The sequence below is a fragment of the Cyclopterus lumpus genome, chromosome 13 (genome assembly GCF_009769545.1).
Source record: "Cyclopterus lumpus isolate fCycLum1 chromosome 13, fCycLum1.pri, whole genome shotgun sequence".
Lineage (NCBI taxonomy): Eukaryota > Metazoa > Chordata > Actinopteri > Perciformes > Cyclopteridae > Cyclopterus > Cyclopterus lumpus.
The window spans coordinates 4,342,118-4,365,689 of NC_046978.1; the positions used below are offsets into that span (position 1 = coordinate 4,342,118).

Sequence of the window (23,572 nt, forward strand, 5' to 3'; positions counted from 1 at the left end):
GAAATGGTCGTTTCACTCACAACGCTTAAACTATGTAGTCAACTTTTATTTGTTATACCAAAGTATTACTGTCCGTACAATTCACTTAATAGTTTGTTTTTGTTCTCAGAAAACTGTGCATTCACAATTTCTTCATGTTATGAAAGTTACCGCACATGAATAATATTCAACTTCACCTGATTTAAGAGTGCAATACCACTTCTGACCCCTACGTCCTGGGGAGCGCTGTTTCACTCATTTGAGGAAATGACTGAAAACGGTGCTGTGTATTGCAAAATGCCTTAAACACTTCCTAACGCCATGTGTCGCTGTAGGCATGTGTATCTCCTGCATTGTCTAACGCAGTGATTTACCCCCTTGTGAAATATGTTTTCAGCCAAGTACCCCCTAACCAGCGCAAAGCATTTTATACAGGGCTCGTTGGATGCAGACCCTGAAAGAAGGACGCAATACCTTTTAAAACGGTAAGGATAGGTGGATAAAGGACAGAGTAGAAGAGAGATAAAAGAACGTGTCAGAGCTCAGTGAAAAAGAGAAGAGAATAAAGAGAAAGATATGGCGAGAAATGAAGAAAGAACGTATCGGGAGAGTGCCAGAGCCAGGACTACTCTTCCTCCAAGTGCAGACACTCCAGTCAGAAAATGCCCACAAGGGCCCTCAAGGTTAGAGGAGAGTTGATGGGTGCGTGTGTGCGTGTGTCTGTCAGTCCATTACATATGTTGTGGGGACATACATCTGTTGACACAGTCACATTGTGGGGACTCCCCTTTCTTTTAGGGTGAACACTTGGTTTAAGGTTAGGTTTAAAGAAAGACAGTCTACATCCTGACTGTAACTCTTTTTTGGTTGGGGTGTTATTGGATACATTAGATCAGCTAACTCCGACACATTTACTTTCAAATATTGATGAATATGCGCTGGCCCTAATTTGTATGTGAAATGTTAATGGTATGCCCTCATTAATTAAATGTATTGTTCACTGATATCATTTCCACCCTGTTATGTCCAGTCCACCCTGTTACCTGTGTTTTTTTGTGTGATAATTAAATAAAATCAACCAATATTAAACATATATTTGTGGTTACTTGCAGGTTAGGAATTGGCCAAATTAAATAATCTAAACATGGGGTAAAATGCCATTGAAATTTCTTCAATTCTAAAAGAAATGTGGGTAAATGTCATTGCTTTAAAATATATAACAACTTTTTTGAAATTAAATATTGTTTGTAAATACATGTGTATTAAAAACACCTTAATAGAGATAGAGATCATATCCTGAGCTTGACCAATATATGTTTCTTATAGTTTAACAAGCTCTCTTTCAGATGAAATATAAAAATCATAAAAAAATAAAAAATGTTTTGATAGAAGTAAACCAGGCTGAAATGGCATGCACCAAATGCTATGAATGACCGATGATAAACAGTGCTGTGTCATCAGTGTTTGATGCGTGAACTTACACATATATTTTATTGAATAATTATTAAATAACTATTTTTCAAGGATTTTTGAACAGATGCCAATTTGAAATATTAATTTGTTTAATCTCACATACCTCCTGGAGTGCCTTAACGTACCCCCCATTTGAGAACCACTGGTGTAACCTACTGTGCTGCTCCCATATATACAGTCAATGGCTGACCATCCTTCCTTGATCGTGACTGGACTGCTGATAAGTAGTTGGCATTTCAGAGCTTCCCTTGAGATGCATGATGTATACAGTATAGGCTCGAATACCACTGGTTACATGTTAGCAGCTTTGAATGTGAGGTCACTGTTGAATACCTTCAAAAGTCCAAACTAACACATCTTAATTAGGCGTAATGGAAATACAAATTCAGTTACAGTAGCATGAAAATAATGTTTCTTTTTACCGAGAGAATAACTACAGTGCAACTGATGCTTTTATGCTTTTAGCCTTCAAAATAAATGCACTGTGGGAGTGGTGCATTCATCTCGCTCGGGTTTGCCGAAGATGTTTTTATTTCGAAAGTCATGACCGGAAGTGCCGTTTTTTGATTCGGTGTAGTTTGACATCATTTTCAGCGCGCAGGCATCCTCTGCACTGCGCGCGCTGAGTGTGTGGACCGACGGTGTGTGTGAGAAGCGTGTGTGCGTGTGTAAACACCGCTCCGTCGGCTCGGCTCACGTTGGGAGCGAGGGCCAGCTCGGTCTGACTGCAGCAGACATTATCCGGGCTGAATTGTGCCCTCAGATGAGGACATGGCAGCCGAATCGACCCGGAGATTCACCAAGAACCTGCTGAAACCGGGGACCGCGGCGGAGATACGACAGACAGCGTGCAACGCAGTCAGACACTCCGCAGTGACGGTGAGTAGACCCGTATGAATTGTAAAAACATGGTGGGAGTGGGGGGGAAAAAAACAACGCATCACCACCTGTGGGCCCGAAGCTTTTCCTGCTATGAGCGTTGAGCGCCGCGACCACTCCAGCTCCGCATCTGAAGTGAATTAGATTCGGTTGGACTGACCGCACCGCTGCCCCGTAAAATCTGGCCAATCTGACATTGACATTCATGCTGCATCTTTCCTTGCAGCGAGTGTGTGAGCACAAGCAGCACAGTGCAGCGCCGCTGTTCAGCCTCTGTCTATTGATCCTGCAGGGGAAACCATCCAATACGGTCAGCTGGCACAATCTGCTCTCATTTCTTTCGACTATTGAAAAGAAGCCGCATCTTTGCTGGTAATGTGGAGAGCCTCACGTATCCCCACACCCCGTGGGTTGGCGTTTATTTCGGTGTGTCTGGCTTCAGTGAATGAAATGCAGTAAATAGCGGCTTGGTAGTAGGATAGTGGGATGCGGCATGACACAGGCAGCGGTTAACATCTGCCCAGCGGTGCCCAGAAACACGGAGGGAGGAACCGAGAGGAGATGTATTCGACCGCCGGATTGATTTATCACTATTTCCACCATTAGGCAATTTTATTGTCACGAGAACTCTTTGTGAAAAAAAAACCCCGTGTGGTTCGGTGGGTGTGTCACGCCTTATAATGAGAGGCTGTGACTGACGTTAAGATACTGGGAGGAGGGGTAGTCCAGGAAAAATAATCCACGAGCACGCGCGCACGCACATACAAATAAACACACCCAAGGAGAAGGTTTTGTGTTTTGATGATGTCCTTTTTCATCTGGCAGAGGACAAATCCTGAATGTGTGTGTGTGTGTGTGTGTGTGTGTGTGTGTGTGTGTGTGTGTGTGTGTGTGTGTGGCCATGCTGTAGAGATTAGCATAGAGAAAGGTTACTCCACTCCAGACGCTTTGCTGCTACTCTGCATCCTCTTCACGCTGGTGTTAGTGTGTCAGTGGGACACGTGCATAATGGAGCCCAGTGAGCATTGATTTGATTAAAGAGAGAAAATCTAATATAACAAGGGTGCGTGGCAGACTACGTGATTTAAAATGTAAAAATTTAATAAATGAAAGCTTGTTTTTTCAATGAAATGTAGACATTTTCCATGAGCAGCCAGATGTTACCACCGGCACAAGAACAGAATACAATAGAATAGCATGATCCTTATGCATTTGTCATGTTGCCAAACGGAGTACAACTGAACAGTGTTCATTGATTTCTTTATTGGATGTAGAAATTGACTTGTGAGTCCCGTTGCATTGGTATCATTTATATGTGCGTGTTGCACTGCAGGAATACCACACGGAGCTTCACTGCCTTGCCTAAAAGCACTGCAGTGAAAGTCACACACTTCGTATAGGGGGCTTTCAAGCAAAGACGCTATAAAGCGAGTCGTTGAAAGTAAGTACTTGAGAGATATGCAGGAAACAGATGGAGAAAAATAGTCATTGAGTGTGAACATGCACAGTGTCTCAGGCTGAAACGAGAGGCACTTGAGTTTTCGGGTGACTCTTCATTATCACCATGGCATTAAACATAAGCAGTTACGCCAATTCAGACATTAACTAGTAAACGTCTGCCAACACGTTTGTGCCATGAAAGCCCATATTCATTTGGGGTGTACAGTCCACATGCAATTGTATTGGACTATGTCATGGTAGGCATTCTGACATATTACTGTAGAAAAAGCATAACATTAACGATGGCTCAATTTCATTTATCTCCTTCGGTTTCAGGGTCCTGGTATTGTGCATGTTATACGTCACACCTGTGCTTTTCCTGCTACGACAAGTCAAAATGCTAGCCGTTAAAAGGGTGAATTTAAATGTGGGACATGGTGATGTTGGGTTGTGTTTGCATTTTTCTTTTATGTTGAAAAAGACTGGATCTCCAGTCTGACGTTCCAGAAGTATTGCTACAGATACCAGCACTACTGCGTTTTAAGTGATTAAAGGTTTTGCTTCAACAGTGCCTTAATACCTTATGATCCTAAATGTTCTTGGCTCAGTATGTTCAGAGTTTATTCGAGAATGTAACATATTTGGTGGATTAAATACAGGCTGAATTAGGGGTGGACAATATGGTTAAAACGGTCTGTCCCAGTATATGTAATAGTATATCACTATATAAATATTGTTATTTTGATGTAATACATTTTGTTGATGACCCATTGAGAATTTGTGCAGTGGATGAAATACATGACAAGTCAGGGTACTTTATCACATTGGTGCAAAATCATATAAAAGTACAGTGTTGCCATAAGTAATTTCCAGTAAATGATTTGCAGCATCGCTTCAAAGGTATAAATATCACAGTGTAAACTGTGTGACAGAATTTCCAAGGGTTAACAAGTCTCCCACGTGTGTATATTGTCATATACACAGTAAAAATAAGTTACCAGAACACCCAATCAATTCCTCGAAAAAGTGTGCTGTTGGTTTTTTGTAAAAGAGAAGCGGAAACTGTGACTTGCACTTTGATCGACACCAGTTGGTATGTGCAAAGACTGGCTGGTTAGTTTCAATACCTTCCTATATCTTAAAAAAGCAAAGTCTCTAAAGATGACGAAAGCCATACACAATTACTCCCAAGTCATTTTATGTGCAGATATATGAGCTGGACAGAAGAATAAACGTGTGTGTGAACGTGTAGCTGTGCACGGGTCTAGGTTAAGTGGGTGTGTAAATGTCCATAGGCGTTTTGAGCATGTGCATGGACAAGTCTTTTTGTGAGTGTGTTAATGCAAAGCCTTTGTTGGTGAAAGAAACCAGGTCAGCAGAATCAGGCCTTTTGGCATAACATTCAATGAAGCGTTAACCTCTTTATCTCTCTCTCTCTCTTTCTCTCTCATTGACCCCCTCTCTTTTTTCATAGTTGCCAATTTTTCCTAATCCCCCCTCCCCAATCCCCCGACTTTACTCCCCATCTCCGAATGCCTTTACTGCTTCAGATTCTTCCATATTTGAGTTGCTTCTGACACTGTTTTCCTTTGTGCGTCTCACCGTTGCACTGCTCCGCGTGGGTCCTCCGTCAGGTTAGATCCCTTTCTGACGTGTGTGTGTACTCGTGAGTGTAGAGCACACATGACACCAGGTAATTCCCCCTGGTGCATGCTGCATTTTCCTTTTGATAAAGTGCTCTGTGAAAGCAATCACTGTGAAGCAATTCACTGTTTCTCACAGTGGTCAGCCCACCCATCCCCAAATATGCAGGCAGCATGGAAGAGTGGATAGATACAAGAATGAGGGAAGTAACGGTTAAGTTTTTGGTTCTTTAAAAAAAAAAAAAAAGCTGCAATTTGTTGCTTCAGTAACCATGCAATGTTTTCCATTACATCTTTTCTGGCCTCTGAGCTGCTACAACAAATAAGAATGACATCAAATAAATAAATAGATTGACATATCCAACAAATGTCAAATATTAAAGATAATGAAGCCTGATTTGTATCAAACACGCCTGAAGAGCAGTATTTAAATCGCATTACCAACTAAATGAACACTGCATTGTAGACCTTTTTCCTGTTGATTATTGCCACCGTAGAGTGAGTGTTTATTATGACTCTCAGCAAAAGTGAGCAGCATGCAGTCTAGACAGAAATGCCATGATTGTTGTGACTCTGGCTGCCTGCTGGGATGAACCACATGTCATACCATGCCTGGAGGATGCCAGCCACACAAACCACACAGCCAGAGATCGGGGCCAACATGCCCACCCTAGCATGTTACATCCCACTGTAGCTCAGTTTATTTGCCCAGGAGCACAGGGTTGCTTGTTGGCAGTGACCCTCGCTCGCTGCTTAAGGCCGCATGCATGCACATACATTTTCCACACGATATTCTAATAGTTCAATCATCGTTGTCGCGTCTTTCCTTTCGCATCAGATCGTACTGCATCTTGCACTTGGCATTCCTCGGTGCCCTTATTGCACTAGCTTCACGCCTGATCACCTGTTGACCATTTCGGTGCCCAATCCCAGGCTTCAGGCATTTACCAACATTTTCCATTTAGTTTCAAACCCAGTGTCTGTTGTTGTGATGGACCTGTAATCCTACAATGTGACGGTATCTAGAATCATTCTACAACTGTTTCTCTTGATTTAGTTTCTTAACTACACATCGTTCTTTTCTTCTTTAATTGCTATTGCTGACATTGGCTATTTCAAGCATGTTTCAAGTCTCTGCAATTTTGCTATGGCTGCAACTAACAACTATCTTGATTATTCATGATTCATCTGTCGATCTATGCTGTTACTTTTGCTTGATAAATTTCTTTAGAAACTTAGTAAATTAGCAAAATATTGTTGATTAATCTTGTGTCGATCAACTAAACGATCAACTAAACGATCAACAAACGAATGATTTCATCCCTATACTGACACCAATGGCTGCCACTGAGATCATCGAGGTTCTTATTTATTTTCTGAACCTAAAAACAACTAATTTAGATCATTGGGGTAAATAGTTAGACCATTCTAATAATTTTGTCAGCAATGTCTGTTCTGCTTTAAGAACTGCTGAAAAGGTATGCAATCACAAAAACGCATGTAGTGTGTTGGAAACTGGCTGACAGTGATGTGAAATATATGTGACTTATGGTTAATGGACTTAAACATGTAAATCCCATTGGTATGTTGGTCTTTTACCAATGCGGTTCACCTCCTCGCTCATGAGAATGCTCTCCTTCACAGAGAGCAGTGTGTTCTTTGGCCTTCACAATCAAACCCACGCTCACACGGCAACATATAGAAAGTAGTTTCAAGTTCAAGCGCATTTCCTTCCTGTATTTTGACCACGTTTTAGAAATGACCCAAAAAGCTTCAACATATTTAGGTTGTCTCATTCAGTTAGTTACATTTTCTCTGCTTTCTGTTAATCCGTATCGACATCAGCATTAATTTCTCTGTCTTCGGGGCTTAGTGTCAGTGTGACTTTGCTCTCTCCACATGACCCATCATGTTGACGACCTTGGATGCATTGAATGCTGCCCTATTTGTTCACCATAACGTATCGTGTGTGTGTTATGTGTGTGTGTGTGCGCGTGTGTGCGTGGTACTTGTTGTTGTTCTGAAAAAAACATTCAGGCTGCTTTAGATCTGTATCATTGTGGTGTTTATCTTGAGTTGAGAGTTGTCCGTGTCACGTTAATCAGCTAATATGGCCATGTGAGTTAGTCAAATTAATAATGTTGAACAGCAACTGTCCCAGTCGAGAAACCAGTTAAATTACCAGTGATTAGCCAACTTTCCCACAGCCGTGCCTCTGTTACCACGGCAAGGCAGAATGGTCAATTAGGATGGAATTCTAACAGGAAGCACTCCGAGTATCTCTGCTTTTCCCCTTCGAGGAAATCTTATTTCATCTCATCTGGTGTTCCCACGCTCCCAAGCATTTCATACATTAATTCAGTTTGTGTTGCTGCTTATATTCTAGACTTATTATTTAAATATTTAACCCGCCCACTTCAACTGCTTTCTGAAGACCCACTCCATCTTTTATCAGCTCCTGCGTTCTGTTAGAAATAATTTATCTTTAGCTTGCACAATGACTGAGTCTGTGGAGGAGATCTGCATTGATGCTGACATTTCTGTCACATTCCTCCTTATTACATCTGGACAGACCAAGGAAGGAAGGACAAGTACAGGGGGGGGGAGCTGGACACAGAATCAAGCTCATAATTGAGTCAGACATCACTAGTCTTATCATTTTCAAACACTAGATCGTAAAGGGAAAAATCAAGAAGAAAATTAGGCAGAAAGAGTCGGTAGATCTGTCTCATCTCCCAGAGGGGCAGAGGCTCTAATGCAGATAACTTGTCCTCTTATAAACACTCTGTCCTGTGCATGAGTCAGTGTGTCTTAGCAGGCTATTGTCTATGTGTGTTTTTATGTACAGTATTTGATTTTACGTAAGGTGGCTCATTAGCATTGGCCTTATCATCTCTTTAATGTCCATTGAATTGTATCTTTGTGCGATATTAACAAGTTGGCGCGCCAGCAACTTTTCAGGTCCCTTTTAGATATTCATGTAAGTGGTCCAGTTCTTGAGGAAAGTTGTTTTCTCAACACCCCAGGACAGAAAATACAAAGAAATAAAGACAACAGCACAGCTGATGTTGTCTTTATTTCCAGAGAGTCACAAATGAAGCTCCTTCACAAATCAAGAGAGGTAACATTTCCGTGCCTGCCAATACAGTTATTCTCTTACATAAGTTGCCGTTTTGGAAATCATACCACAGTCTGATTGTATAACCATGTAAATAAGATTAAACAAAAGAGACTCTTGGACCAAGAACAATTAAGAAAGGAGCTTTGGGCCTTGGGCCTGGGAAACTACAGTATAACTTTTTAGGGTTTTATGACAGCTAATGTCATTAAACATACAATTAGATATGAATATAAGCCCAACACTTTTTCACAAACCAATTTCATATTTTAAATGTCTGTGGCTACTGGTTAGGCCATTATCTATGAGATAAATTGATCACAAAACAAGATGGATGATGACCCCCCTCTTCTAAACATGTTATGTCATTATACTGCAGCTAAATTAGCTCTGATACATGGCACTATATATGACATTTTTCATGCTCAGTAGACGCATCATGAAAAGCAAAACACTGAAATAACAACAAAGCTGCTGGACTTATATACATTGAGGATTGGTCATCAAATGTGTGCATCATTTATTTTGCATCTCTCTCACCTCTTGGGTCCACCTGTACATGACCTATTGTAGCCAATGCATGGGACAAGTCACACACCTCGCTCTCCATTGTGTGTTTATGTCATATTTATACTACTATATGTGTCAAACCGGGTTGTGAAAGAGTCACCTCCTAGATTGTTACCACCTTGACAGTGGGACAGGATGTCATGCTCACTCTGTTGCTCTCTCTCTCTCTCACCGCTCATTTTGGGTCTCTGAACAACTCGCCGTGCAGCTTTTCTGAGAAGCCGTGCGGTGGAGTTCTTTGGGGCGCCTTCGTCATGCGAAATGTGTGTTCATTTCCCTTCATACTTATTCTCTTCCTCCTGTCAAACCTCCCCTCACCTTGTCTCCCCTCCACTTTCTCTCTCCTCTAGTTCAAATCTTACTCTTCTTCTTTGCCTTTTCCATCTTTACACAAATTCCCTGATTGCCTGCACTTCCTTTCTACTCCCTCGGCCCTTTTTCTAAATCAACTGGAATGCATTCATTGCTCTTTGGTTTTTCACTCTTTTTCATGTTGAGTGAATGCTTCTGTGTCACCGGTGCGTGTGTGTGTATATGCAGACAGGAGAATAGAGAAAGGGATTACAGGAGATGAATAGCTCTTTGACATTTGTTATGACTGAGCTGCAGACGACTCAGCCGCGTTTGCCCGATGACAGTGGGACCGTGCACTGCCAGGCCTTGGTGTGTGTCTGTCCCCATCTTCTCCATGACTCATTCAGAAAGGGCCGAGAAATACAAGCAAAGAGTAAAGCGCACAGGGGGAAATATCTGAGCCTGTCACTGTCACTACTGACACTGTCTCTGGCTGAATTCCCCTTCTGTTTGAACTCTGCGAGAGGCTGCGCGGGGATCTCACTAGTGTGTGTCTGCTGGATGTGAGCACAGAAAATCCCCCCCCCCCCCCCGAAATACATGTAACCTTGTAGTGTCACGCTACCAGTTGTTGAGTTGTATTAAAAGACAAATAAAGTTTGTTTAGTCTAGTTTGGAAATCTGGACAGAAAAGTATGTTTCTGCCTTTTAGGCCAGCGAGCGAGGGGAGAGGGAGAGAGCCCCTCGCTCCCCCCCCCCCGGGGCTCCATGCATTGTGCCAATGTACGTTTACAAAGGGCTCTTCACAGCCAGTGAACTGCTCCATTCAGACTTAGCTGACCAGGCTTTGCCTCACAGTAGCTTAACTTGTATCCTCTCCCTCTTTCTCTAATGCCCTCCGTCCAGCTCCACCATTCTGCCCCGTACCTTAATAGACACCACGTCAACTCGTCCATCCACACTCTTTTTACGGCCCTCGGGGAGGAGGGGATGGGGGTCCACTTCACTTCACATACTGGACTAAGAATAGTTCAGTGACTCTCTGCGAGTGAATTGCAGTGTTGTGTCTCTCCCTCACTCTGCATTCCAGAGTAGGAGGCCTGAATATGTTACTGCCATTACCGTCTGACCCCCATGCCCTGCTGCCCTTGCCCTGTTCTATACGCACACACACGCAGACACACACACACACACACACACACACACACACACACACACACACACACACACACACACACACACACACACTGTGGCATTCATGTGTGATGTGGACTTTCCCTCATTAATTGCTGGACAGGGAGTGACGGAGATAGAGAGCAGGATCTAATTAAGTGAGGATGTAAAGAAAATGTGTCCACCATTCGTACGAGCCGTCCTCAAATCTTATAATGGAACTGTGTTTTTGTTAGATGGTCGAATCCTCTTAAGATCTTTTTGTCCCCTTCTCCTCTGCTGTCTAACCGTTCCCTGCCTCCTTTGATCAGCCCGGCCGATCTGTTAATAATCCCGTCTGACCGTGTCTGTCCTCTTGGCCCTGGTGTCAGAAAGTAAAACAGAAAGAGACAGAAACAAGCAGCCATTATTAATAGATTCCCACCTGCACCCGCTTCAGTTTCCCACATCCATCCACACATATACACAAAGATATAAGTATACACATGTATGCACACACATTATTATGTCTGCAGAGCCTGGGCCAATGTTAGAAATAGAACAGATAGTTTTCCCTTCCAGATAATGTGTCTTGGGTAGCAGCGCACAAGAAGAAATAGCGGGCATAACTGGTGATAGCAGAAGATAACTGGCTGAAAAAAGCCTGCAGACTCAGGACATGTCAACATGCTCAGTTGGTGAAATGAAAGATTAGAATATATATTTTTCAATGGAGATGTTCTGGATCATCTTTTTACACCACGTTAGGAATCTACAGATTGCGATAATGTACTCAGTTTGCAGTTTCCCATAAATGTGTGTAAACTGCCAATGACTACGAAAAACAGTGATATTCTACCAGAAGTTCAGTCAACAGGAAAGTATCTTTAGAGTTTAATATTTTGGAAAAAGACAATGAGAATTAATGCTTGGATATTGTTACCTTTGGAGGGAGCCAGGTTAGCTATTTCGCTCCGTTCCCATGTCTTAACGTTAAGCTCAGCGGAGCTGGGCTGCAGCTTCATATTTAGCAGAAAGACATGAGAGTGGTATCAATGTTTTCATCTAACTCTTGGCTAGGGATGGGGCAATATAGGAAGTTATCGCGGATCGCAACAAACACTCACAATAAGTTGATAGTGGTGAATTTCTATTAATGTGTTTTTTTGGGAATATTGTCACGAGTGACACAAACAGAATACCAGGTACACGTAAACCTTTTTTATCCCACAAGAGGAAATTCATGTGGTTATACGTTCCATTTAAAACTCATGTGCACTGTACACACACACACACACACACACACACACACACACACACACATCCTGTACAGTGCTGGCAATATAAAATATACATCATACATCATAGACACTCTAAAATACATGAATACACACTAAAGTACTCAGACCTAGTAATATACAGTAGGTGTGCACATCTCTCTCATTTAGTAGTCTATTGGCTGAAGGCACAAATGATTTGCTGTACCTTGTTCAGATTTTCTGCAGCAGGATTCGGCCGTTTGACCTGCTCCTCTCACAGAGGTGGCGAGGATTGGTGTGATTATTGAGGATCTGATCAGCCTTTTCAAGAATACAGCCACTGTACAGCTGTGCTACGGACACCCGATCAGCCTAAATGATCCTACTAGCTGTCTTGATCATGCGCTGGAGTTTTGCCTGATCCGAAACACACATATTTCCAAAGGTGCAGTTCAGGCCAAAGGACAAAAGCTCTACAACATGAACATCTGGAAGACACAACTGTCTACTCTGAAGTGATTCAATTTCAACCGACAGAGCAGCCTCTGTTGTAGTTTCTTAGACTTAATCACTGTGCATTCATTGAATCTTATGTAGTCGTCAATTTCAACTCAAAGGTATTTGTAAGTTGAGACCTGCTCAACTAAATCGCCAGTGACTAGCGATATACAAAAGTAATTACTGTTGCATTTATTGTTTTCCAAGAAACTACGATTATATTTTAGTTGCATTCCCAACTTATCTATCTATGAGTTATTAGGAGAATGTATGACCAGAAAATTGTCTCACACCTTTTTTAGAGTGGCGATAGATCAGATTAAACAATGCCAGTTCCACTCATTGCTATTATCCCTGACTGACATGGAGAGTGGGTCCCTCTGATATCTGTCCCACAGGAATAGCCCCGAGCCAAGACGCTCAATAAGTGAAGGGAGTTAAGGAGAAGACAGAAACTGGGATCCATGTTGGTCTGCCATGCTTGTGGATGCTGATGTTAGAGAGTCTTCTGATTTGGATTTAAAGCCTTTCTATGAGTCTGTGCTGGCTCACTGTATGCATATATTTCTTTGCGAGGTACATCAATTTTGTGTGCCTTAAATATCAGCCAAAGGACTGAAATGATCTCCAAAAGAAATAATGGAGGGGGAAAAAGCACAGGGCATAGAGGGAGACAGAGGAGGGATTTGTTATTTTAGGGGGGAAAAGGTATGGGAGGATCATAGATATGACAACGCATGAGGAAAAAACTTCAGAACAGCTGTGTCCTCGGTCTAAACTGGGACCTTAGGGAGAGGGAGCTGTGCTGAGTGGGCGTCTGGTAGATAGTTAGCGCTGGTATCGAGGTCACACAGAGGTTACGTGTAGGCTTTGTGAAGGTGTCCTGTAGGCGTCATGACTGAATGATATATTGCAAACTAGGCATTCTAGTGGGCTTTTTCTTCACTGTGAGGGTATAGATTGGGGGGTTGGAATAAAGTCTTCTGATTTATTTTTTCACTCTGGCTGGACTGACTTCTAACCATTGCATTCATTGTGCTGGTATGTGTTTCTGGCATGTTTGCATTAAAGTAAATATTTTCTGGAGCCTGATTTAAGATGAATATGGCAGGTTCAGAGTGAGGACACATTTTTCAAGCAAATGGAGTTACCGGAAAAAGGAATCATCAGGAATAATTGCCCGAGGAAGAGTTAGTGTTTCAGAGTTTCAGAGGCTCAGATGTGCAGTGGAAGTAGAGGAGAGTTTGGAGTATTTCAGAGCTCGACTTGGCCAGCATGAAGGAGTATGAGAACTGTCTTATTGGTTGGAGACTCTCTTACCTGGAGAGAAAACAGAAGAGGCCTAAAAGCTGTGTAATTGGCCCAGATAAGATCACAGAGAAACAACGGCTAAATGGCAGTGCTGAGAGAGAAATCATGACTACTGGAGTGGTATTTATTATGTTGCTACAGTACTCTTTCTGGTAATATCAGTTTTTTGATGAATGGATTAATACTGTCAAGAGGGACTTTTTCTCTTTCGAATGAATGTTCTCTCTCTTGAATGGAAAAACACAATCTAAGGAAAAGCTCAGTCTTTTTCTCTCCTTGCTTCTATTACCATAAACCTCTCCTGTAGTATCCGCTGACTTTATCTGTGTTTCTCATTTAAACGGTACATAACAACAGCACGGAATCCAATTTTATAAGTATACCTCTGTTACCGCACAAACCCCCCAAAAATCGTAGCTACCTCATGAAGGATGGGTATTACTGCAAACATTTATTGCAGAGCACAGAACAAGCCGGTGACCTCAGCCGTCTATGCTTCACTGCTGAGTCCCGAGCTGGGACGGGAGGGAGAAACAGCAGGGAGATATGGAGAGATGCCACGTGGGAGAATGAATTAATGAGCCACCAGCTCTGTGACAGTACAGTAGCTGTCTGTGTTTCTACTGCTTTTGCTGCTGAATGGATGCAAAATAATACCAGTCGTCAGCCAGATTCTTTATGAATGTTTGAGTCAGTGAGTGAATGTTGAATGCAGGTCGACAGGTACAAGCTATAGTTTTATTGTCATTAGTCAAAGCTAAAGGAGTGGTTCACACAGTAGACCAAGGACCAATAACACACTGAGGACCAATAACACACTGGCAACACAATGTAGAAGTCTAGCATTACAAAGTGTTTTGTAATGGATGTGGGACACCTCCCCTGAAACAAGGACCACCTCTACCAATAACTACAACAAACGTTTATAAAATCTACTTTTATGAATAGAATATACAATTCCAGGAAAAAGGAGTAAATGGTATGCATTTATTGAGTGTGACTACTAATCTACTAATTAAATTGACCATAATGCCAGATGTATCAACATCTGGGCGGCTTACCACCTCGGCTAAACGGTTCCTGAAACGAATCCTGCTAATGATGACATGTGTCCCACTTTCATGTGAAACCATCAAGTAATAAACAAACAATACAGCTGCTCTATGTGACCTAATATGATGCCTGCTTGTCTGTTATAATAAAGATATATATATATATATATATATATATATATATATATATATATATATATATATAAACCAAAGTGTTTTATGTTTATGTGTATCTCCATTTTGTGTTCATGTCAACTGAATTGTTGGTAAAAGTAGAAACACTGAAAAGAAAAGAGTTCTTTGAAAGGTAGGTAGGATAGATGGACAGGAGAAAAGGTGAGGTTGGTTGTTGTTTGGGGTGGGAGGGTGAATCTTAAGAGCGAATTAAAGTTTTTAACAATGCCCACCCCCCCATTCAGGCAGTTGATACTCGCCAACTTCCCCTCTCCCATATTCTCCACAGCCATCTCCCCTTTCTGAATCCCTCCCCCAACATCCCTCCTGCCCCAGGACTTTGTTTCTCAGTTAAAGACATTTTAATAGCTTCCTTTTCTAAACAAACCAGCTGCCAGAGGGCCAGATAGTATCTCTGGCACAGAGCGCCTCCTGGAGTTCCTTCCTTAAAGACGTGGTTACGTTGATGTGTGGAGACTGGCACCCTCTCATCCTCCACACAGCCTGCTGTGTCCAGTTCTCAGCACTAGATGGCATTGGCAGTGTGCTGTGGCTCTGAACTCTGCTCTTCCTGTTAAACTCCCCCAGGAGAAGAACTCAATTCAGAGCCAGATACTACACAGGTGCAGGTTACAACATGATCTTGTTACAGGGAGATTGTACAAATAAGTCGTGTATTTGATTCATAATTGCAATTGCATTCTCTCATGAAAAAATGTCTGCAGTCGTAAGGCGGTCCATTGGGTTAGGTTGCTTCAACAAGTAACAAGGAAATTGTGCATCATGTGACATCCAGGCAGCAGCAGTGGGGGACGAAACAAAAATAAATCTAAAGAGTGAAAGAGAAAGACAGAATAGTAAGGCAGTGAAAGCAAAAGCTTAAGAGGAGCAACACAAACAAGACTGAGTCCGAATCAAGAACACCCCCCCCCCCCCCCCCCCCCCCCCCCCAGTTCAAATAGAAGTGTTGTGCTTTAACAGAACAAGTTTAACTATCTACGATCTACTCAGAGGAACCTTTTCAGATACAAGGATTACACTCAAAAGTGCATACTTTTCAAGCACTATTTTGCCACAGTCGGTTCACATCATAGACGTATACAACCACCTGAAACAACATTAAAAAAAACAATATGATGGAGCACTCGGGATCATGACAATTACCAGAAAATGTCTTCCATCTGACCGCAATAACATCTGACAACTTACGTACAAGTATAGTACATCGGCATTTCTATTGAAATGTTTCCTCTAATCAATTCAAGCAGCAATTAATTCATAGATTATTCTCAGTATATAGTGTCTTCCTGTTCGTGCAAGAGGCGGTGTGTTGTGGTGTTGCATCTGCAGGCTGAGGTTTTACTGAGAACAGAGATCAGGAGCTGCAAACGCAAGTATGTCAAGTTCTGAGCAATTGGAGTAAAATGCTGGTCATTTGATGAAGTTTGTTCGACCCAACAAATCAGATCACAGCATGAGAACATATTTTTGTACATTATCTGCAGTTAAGTCTCCATATTTCTACTCCTGACTGTATTTTTCTTCTTCCGCTCAGTTCTTTTTTTTTTTAGAGTCCAGTCAGTCAGTCCAGCCCGTGAAAGAAAACCAACATGTGTGTGCATGCCGTGTGAGAATAGGGGGGGGGCAGTGCAGCCAGAAAGAGGTTGACCCTGTGTCCCTCTGGTTGCCCCGTGAGTGCCAGGGGCCAAACCGTAGTTTGCTGAGAACTCAGCACCCTTGAGTGACAGCCTCCTTCCTGTTGTGGTCACCATGGGAACACAAGAGTGTTTTCCCAAGTAAACTCAGTGAAGCTCTGCTCCACATCAAATATCGCTGCCATGAGTCAGCCTCCAGCACTACAGGGAACCTAACTATAGCAGAGCTAACTGCTTACAAGGCAGTGTGCAGGAGGTTTAATGGACTGTGGTTTCCTACTTGGCCTAGTTGGCTGAGGTATTTGAAGTCAGTAAAATGGCTTATGTTTGTCTTTTGTCTAAATAGCTAACCAACATGCAGCATGCACACACATCAAACTCCTGCAAATCTAGTGTACATAACTGCCACTTTGTCCCCGTCACTGTTGTTCAGCAGAGTAACAGAAGGATTACAGAGGCTGAGGCTGCACAGCTGGAAAACATTAACTCCATAAATGATGGCAGCACACTGCAATATACAGCCCAATGATGTCATCCTTTTCAGAGGTTCAGACTTACACACAGCGTAACCCCGTTCACACAAGGAAGCACCGGCAAGCACAAGGAGGACGCACACTGTATTCTGTAGGTCCAAACTATGGCAAAGGTGCACACGGTTGGATGCTAAAGCGTTATTGTATTGCCAATATGGTTCTTAATAATATTGTAGAAATTACCTGAAATAAAGGTTTCCTATTAATAAAAAAAAAAAAAGATAATATTGAACTGATACAAATGGCTAACAATGGCTAAGATCTTTAAATATGTAAGAAAAAAGTAATAAATTATCATGGCACATTTTTCAACCCATTTGTTTTATTTGGTGTCCATCAGGTCTTCTTTGACCGCTTCTGCCATCCTTTATGGTTGGAAATTACATATAAGCAAGCATACAATTTGACACAGACTGTATGGGCAACAATTACATTTTCAATCATTAATTTATAGCCTCTTTATTCATTACCAAACAAATTGTTTTTAAATGAGAAAATGTCTTTCTGAGAAATATCCCTGGACATATTCAGGTACTTAAAAACTGAACTTTGCTCTTATATGAAAATAAAAAACATCTGTAGTGTAAAATAATGTTCATCTTTTGACATATGCTGTATGATCGAGTTCAGTAAAGAATAGAAACGATCCCTCCTGAACATACAGTAACGCTACATCTCCTCACAGCAAGTAACAGTAAGAAATATCTGATAGAAAAACTGAGCACTTTCTCCTTTTCCTCAAACAAAGAGCACCATTTCACATTCTACTTTCCAGGGAACCTCTAAGAAAAAAAATCTTGCATATCAGATGCTTGAAAATTTGAATAAAGCGTGAAACAAAGATACATTTATTATACGCCCAAGGGAGTTCAGGAATTAGATATGTGAGTTACGGATGACAAATTGAGAAGACATTAGTACCAGAGAGAATTTAAAAGAGGTGGCAGCATGAAGACTAGACCAGATAATTCCATCTCATGGTGTGCATTGTGTTACGACTGTGTGTGGTTTGGTTTGGGGATGTGTAACTATCCTTGTAGAGGTTTGTTATCCCATTGTATTGTGTGATTTATTTATTCTCCTAACCGACTCTAACTAAAGGACAGGTGTCCTGGGAGCGGAGATGTTTTACACCGTACCACTGTCGGTTTCCTCGTTCCCCTCCATGGAAGATGCAAGCTCCTAATCACTTATTCAACACTCGCCACCTCATTTGCTGAAAGTTGCCTCGAGGGTTTTGCTTTAAATTCACCTCTCCTTCTCCTTAAAAAAAAGAGGTGAAGTGGAACGATAACAAAATGCAGAGAAGCTTGTAACTAGTGTGTCTTTCCCCAATTATCCCCATGCGCTGCATTAAGACTGCACTGTTTTTATGTGAAAAGTGTAAAGATCTTGTATTTAATTGATGGCAGTACATAACATATAACTTCAACGGTGAAGGAGTCGGCATGAATCAGGGGTGAACCGGCCTTATCTTAACACAATGACATACTGCATTTACACCTAATAACACCTTTCTTAATATCAAATGCAAGTATGTTTCTATTGCTCTTAAATGCTAATTTGTAATGTACATTTTAGTGAATGTACAAGTGTTTCATTAGTATGTGTGTAAGTGTTTCAATAGTGCGTGTGAGAGTGTCTCAATAGTTATGGCCTAAACGGCCCCTCATAAACTCCTGCTTTCTCTTCTTCTTGTTCTATTTATGGTAGTGGAGACGCATCTTCAGTATATTACTGCCACCCACTGTTTCATACCAGAGTGCCCAACCCTAAAATACTGTAAAGGTGCAGGCAGATAAAAAAACAAACTCATAATGCATGTGGAAAGACACAAATACCACATCAGCATCCCCGAACTCTACAATGTGAGGTGCTCTTTCAATGGTCCCATCTTGTCATCCTCTGTTGTAAAAGTTTGCATGTCACCAGATAATGGAAAACGATTAGTTTGAACCTTGACAAACATTTGGATGGAAACATACTCGCGGCAGCCAGCGTGGTGATATAATCTGTGTTTGAACTCAGTGTGAGAGGCAGGCGGAGTGAATGAGAGCGAACACCACGCGGGTAGTGTAACACAGGCACTTTGCTGGCGACTACAGGGCATGTCTGTGTGGGCATATTTGCACGATAGAACCATTGTGGAGGCCTGGCATACAAACAAGGCCCATCTCTGTGTTTCCTGTGTGTTTTAGCTGCTGATAACAGGCATGTTGAGCTGAAGAGCCTTTGGTGAGAAGTAATGGTTTTGAAGGCGTTGTGTGGAGGGGGGGGGGGGGGGGGTGATGGTGGTGGGTGTGGTTAATGTTTCTGCAACTTGAACATTGCATATGCGCTATCATTATGCGTGTTACTCTGTGTTCATGTGTGTTGTGCTGTTTATATTTAGCCATGTAAAAGCATTGTAATAATGACCATTTATGTGGGTGGGGGGTTGGATTATCTGCCACATTGAAAGGAACACTAATGACCTTAATCATGACCTAACAACATCACCATGGTTACCTCCTACTCTCTGTAGAAAGCTGAGTGTGAACATGTAATTGCTTTATGTTGTGTGTCACTACCGACAGCTTTTGAAAACAATGCCAACAGTCAAGCTAAATATATTATAGATAGATTATGTAAAAACCTTCCCTCAAAGGACCCTTAGTGTAGGTCATTTCTGTGATGCTTTAGGATCTGCATGTTTGGCTTTATTTGTATTAATGTCTACTCGTTCTGTATCTTCTATTATTGTTTAAGTCATCTCTGATCATTTATATTTATATTTATATATGCTCAGTGCTGTCATGTATCTCCAAAACATCAACTTTTCATCATCTAAGAAAAGAAGCCCCGTTATCATCATTGCAACACTACGTTTTTTCGGCCAATCCAATGGGTTTTTAGATTGTTCAATTATACTATTCTGTTCAGTTTGTGAGATTCAACTCTCTTTTAATACAGTCAATAAATTATTAAAACTCGTTTGTGTGTTTTGGTGGTTGACAACTATGGTCCCATTTTGGAAATATTACGGCTTATTTGAGAAGTATGCTTTGGGCAGTCTTCTTCTTCTTCTTCTTCTTCTTCTTCTTTGCCCCTGTTGCCTATGTGCTGAACCAAAGTCGCAGGAATTTAACATGTTATATCCACATAACTAAAACTCCACATCTGCCCACTCCCCACTTTCTATCCACTTTCTGTTCAATAGCCTCTCTCACCACTCAACACTCTCCCTGGAGCTGCACTCACACTCTGCCAATCTACACTCTGGAACACACAGCTGAATTTATTGTAGGGAAAACATGCATAAGCCTAAACAAAGACATTTGAATATTCCCTTAATTTCTTCCCTTTTTTTTTTTTTTTTTAAAGCAACAGTTTATTTGACTAAATCAGTTTGGGGCAGCACGTCTGCGCTTCATGTGCCTGTCTTCAGTGCACAAACCACGAATGCACAAACACAGCCAACAGAACTGCGACTTGAAAGGACTGGTGTTATTGGGAGAATCATGGTGGAGAAGAATGCTGCAGAATGAAAATCGGAACAATTATGTTTGTGTGTGTGCGCATGTATGTCTGTAGCAGCTGGTTCTGGTCAGCTGATGGCTATTGCAGACTGTGATTTGTTGGGTGGGCTGGGCTGAACCATGCACAGCTGCTGTCAGTGTGCCTGTGTGTATTAGAGGAAGAGAGAGAGAGAGAGAGAGAGAGGGAGCCATGTAAGACTGCCAGTGTGTAAGCTCGGCAACATTAGGAGCTGGAGACTGGAGCAGAGCAGGAAAGAAACAGAAAGCTTGCAAAACAGGACTTGGGAAGTGAAGCAAGACTTGGGAGGGTCGAGTAGGATGGAGTCTCAGTTAGCCTACTGGGCTTGAACAGAACACAGTACCACTGGCTGGACCAGGGGCTGGCTGGACTGAACTGGACTTTGTCATCAGGGCAGACACTTGAGTTCAGGTTGACTGGGATAAACAAGGAACCTCAGTGCAGGTGACGCCTATACTGCTGGACAGGACCAGGCTGGACTAGGAGTCAACAGCAGTGGATTATGGGTTGTTCAGCGAGTGTAGTCCTGCTCCTTCGCTCAGTGGGCGGGGCTGACTGCGGCCACATGTGTTCACGACAGGACCAGATGTCATTGGATGCTGCCACTCCCACCCTAGAGGGTTACACCACTACCACCTCACCTCTGACCATCATTGTAATGGTAACCAGCACTAATGCACTTGCAGCTCCCATCAACGCTGCCTTTCTACCTAATGCAAGTGTGGACAGGTAGAGGGGGTTACAGCATGTGTGTGTAGAGTAATTGAGTTCACAATGGCATCATATTTGGATTTTGTCGTGTATTTTTGTCCATTTTAATTGCAGTGATGGATGAATGGAAGTCCTGAGCCAAAAAGTAAAATGTCTTTCCATGTGAATATAGTTTCTTTTCTTAATTTTGGTATTCAGTTATCTCTACGTCTCCTACTGTCAACTTTCTCTTCTTAATAGCCTTTTTCTTTTTCTCATTGCTGAGGTTGATGTATGATCAGTGATTGGGGTCTGGTTGTTTCCATTCACAGCTGAGAGGCAGAAGGACGGAAATGGAGGGAGGCGAATAGAGGGGGATGGTGGGGTCAGACATGAGGAATCTAGTTTCTGTGGGAAAAAAATCTGCAAACTCTGCGTATGGTCACTAGAGAAGATGATAAAAATAGCATAGCTATTCAAAGAAAACCATTAATACAATGTTATTTACCTGAGGGAATGAATGACTTGATAAAGGAGTTACTTAAAAGGATGTTGTTGCCCTTTACCAACTTTTATTTTTTGTACAGTCATTACATCTGTTTGGTATTGTATCCACTAGTGTTAGCCAGCTTTTTTTAATCCCAGAAAGACTCTGGTTTCAGTAAACCCAGTGGAAAAAATGTTATAGTTCTGTCATGGTGGGATTTTTACACTCGCCCGTCTGGTTCCCCTTTCTTTCTTTCTTTCTTTCTTTCTTTCTTTCTCTCCATAAACCTTCTGGTGCCTGTTTTTCTGATCTCTGTGGCAAACGAGTCATCATGATTTACACTCAAAAGTCATGATTGCCTGCTGTTTCTTGGTCTTGTAAGCCAGTCTTTACGAGAAACTAGTGCACTAACTCTGCCTTTTGCTGATCTTTTGGAGCACGAGATATGTTCCATGTCAGCGTGGTTTATACTCGCCGTAATGTAAGGTCTGAACATGCAAGTGTTTGATGCGCTTGGTAGTTCATCTCAGATTATTTTAGTTGCGATTATTTTAGTTGCGAGGGCTCAAACAGAGCTCTTCATACAAGACATTCACAAGCAAAATGAAGAGCTGTGATCTTAAAGAATTAAAACTGCCAGCTGCTAGTCACAAGTAATTAATAACTCGTGTGCCATCTCCTAACTAGGAAACTTCTTGAAACGTTGAGTTTTGGTCATGAAAGTGATGTGTTTGGAAGGTCTCGTCTTCAGTTCTTCAACACTGTTTGATCAAGTAAGGCTTTCTCCAAAAATGGTTTTGAACTGAGCGAGAATAGTAGCACTGGTTTGTGTTTTGTTCACAATTGTCACAATAGTATATGACACAATAATAACAAGACTGTTAAGAAAGATTTCTATCAGGAATGTGGCTGGCAACCATGGCTTCGATCTAGGGCGCTATTATAGGGCTCCAACACATGCTACACGTTGTCTCCTGTAGCTGTCAGATGTGCAGTACACCTCCCAACCTCCATCCCTCCAAGCCTGACACCCAGTCACTGACACTGTGGTCAGGGAAGGAATGCAAATCCTCCAGTCTCTCTTTGGACACTGTCAATTATCTTTGGTGTTGACCTCTTCAGTGGCATGCAATGATGTGTTACTCGTTGGTTAATTGATCGTCGACATGATGTGTGATTCGTGGAATTATGTGTCCATTCACTACAAAATGAGGGCGCCTAATGGTTTGCGGAATAACCTCACAGCTGAAACTGAAAGAGATTTATTAAGTAAACAGCCAACACATATTGGCCTTACTATAGAAGAAGAGCCATTTTCATCAGATGAGCGACTTCTCTTTGAAGTGTGAATCCCCATTAGTCCAACTGTGTCTCTCCTCAGTCCTTGCATTGCTCTAATCATATAAAGCAGATGACTTCTGTCTGGTTTCTTCTCCTCGTTTCTGTCTCTGCCCTTTCTGTCTCTCTCTCTTTCTTTTCCTCCAAACTCCCCTTCTTTTCATCTGTGTATTACTTTCCTCACATCTTTCCTTGAACAGGATGATTAGCCCTTAATATGTGCTTGAGAATGACACAGACCAGCTTGTGCACATAACGTAAAAAGATTTGAATGCTGGGATTTCTCCCCATCTTTGTCTTAATCGTTCCCCAACTTTGATTTATTCTGCTCTTCTCCTTTCCTGCACCCTACCCTCTTCTGCCTCTGTCTCGTTCTCTTGTTCAGTTATGCTGTGAGCCACCAGTCCAGTGCTCTATTTGTGCCCTCCACACAGCGGGAGGGTACCAACATTAACACCCACTCTATCTCACCCCTACGAGGGAGGGAGAA

General features: G+C 42.0%; 1 protein-coding gene across 3 annotated transcripts in view; it reads left to right on the top strand.

Moving 5' to 3' along the window:
• Positions 1-2,067: 2,067 nt before the first annotated feature.
• Positions 2,068-23,572, top strand: part of dock10 (dedicator of cytokinesis 10) — a 60,093-nt gene continuing 38,588 nt past the window's right edge. For all 3 annotated transcript variants that reach the window (XM_034547870.1, XM_034547873.1, XM_034547872.1), the window contains exon 1: positions 2,068-2,331. In XM_034547870.1, coding sequence (XP_034403761.1) covers positions 2,224-2,331 — 108 coding nt within the window. In that variant the 5' untranslated portion in view covers positions 2,068-2,223. The remainder of the gene's footprint in view (positions 2,332-23,572) is intronic.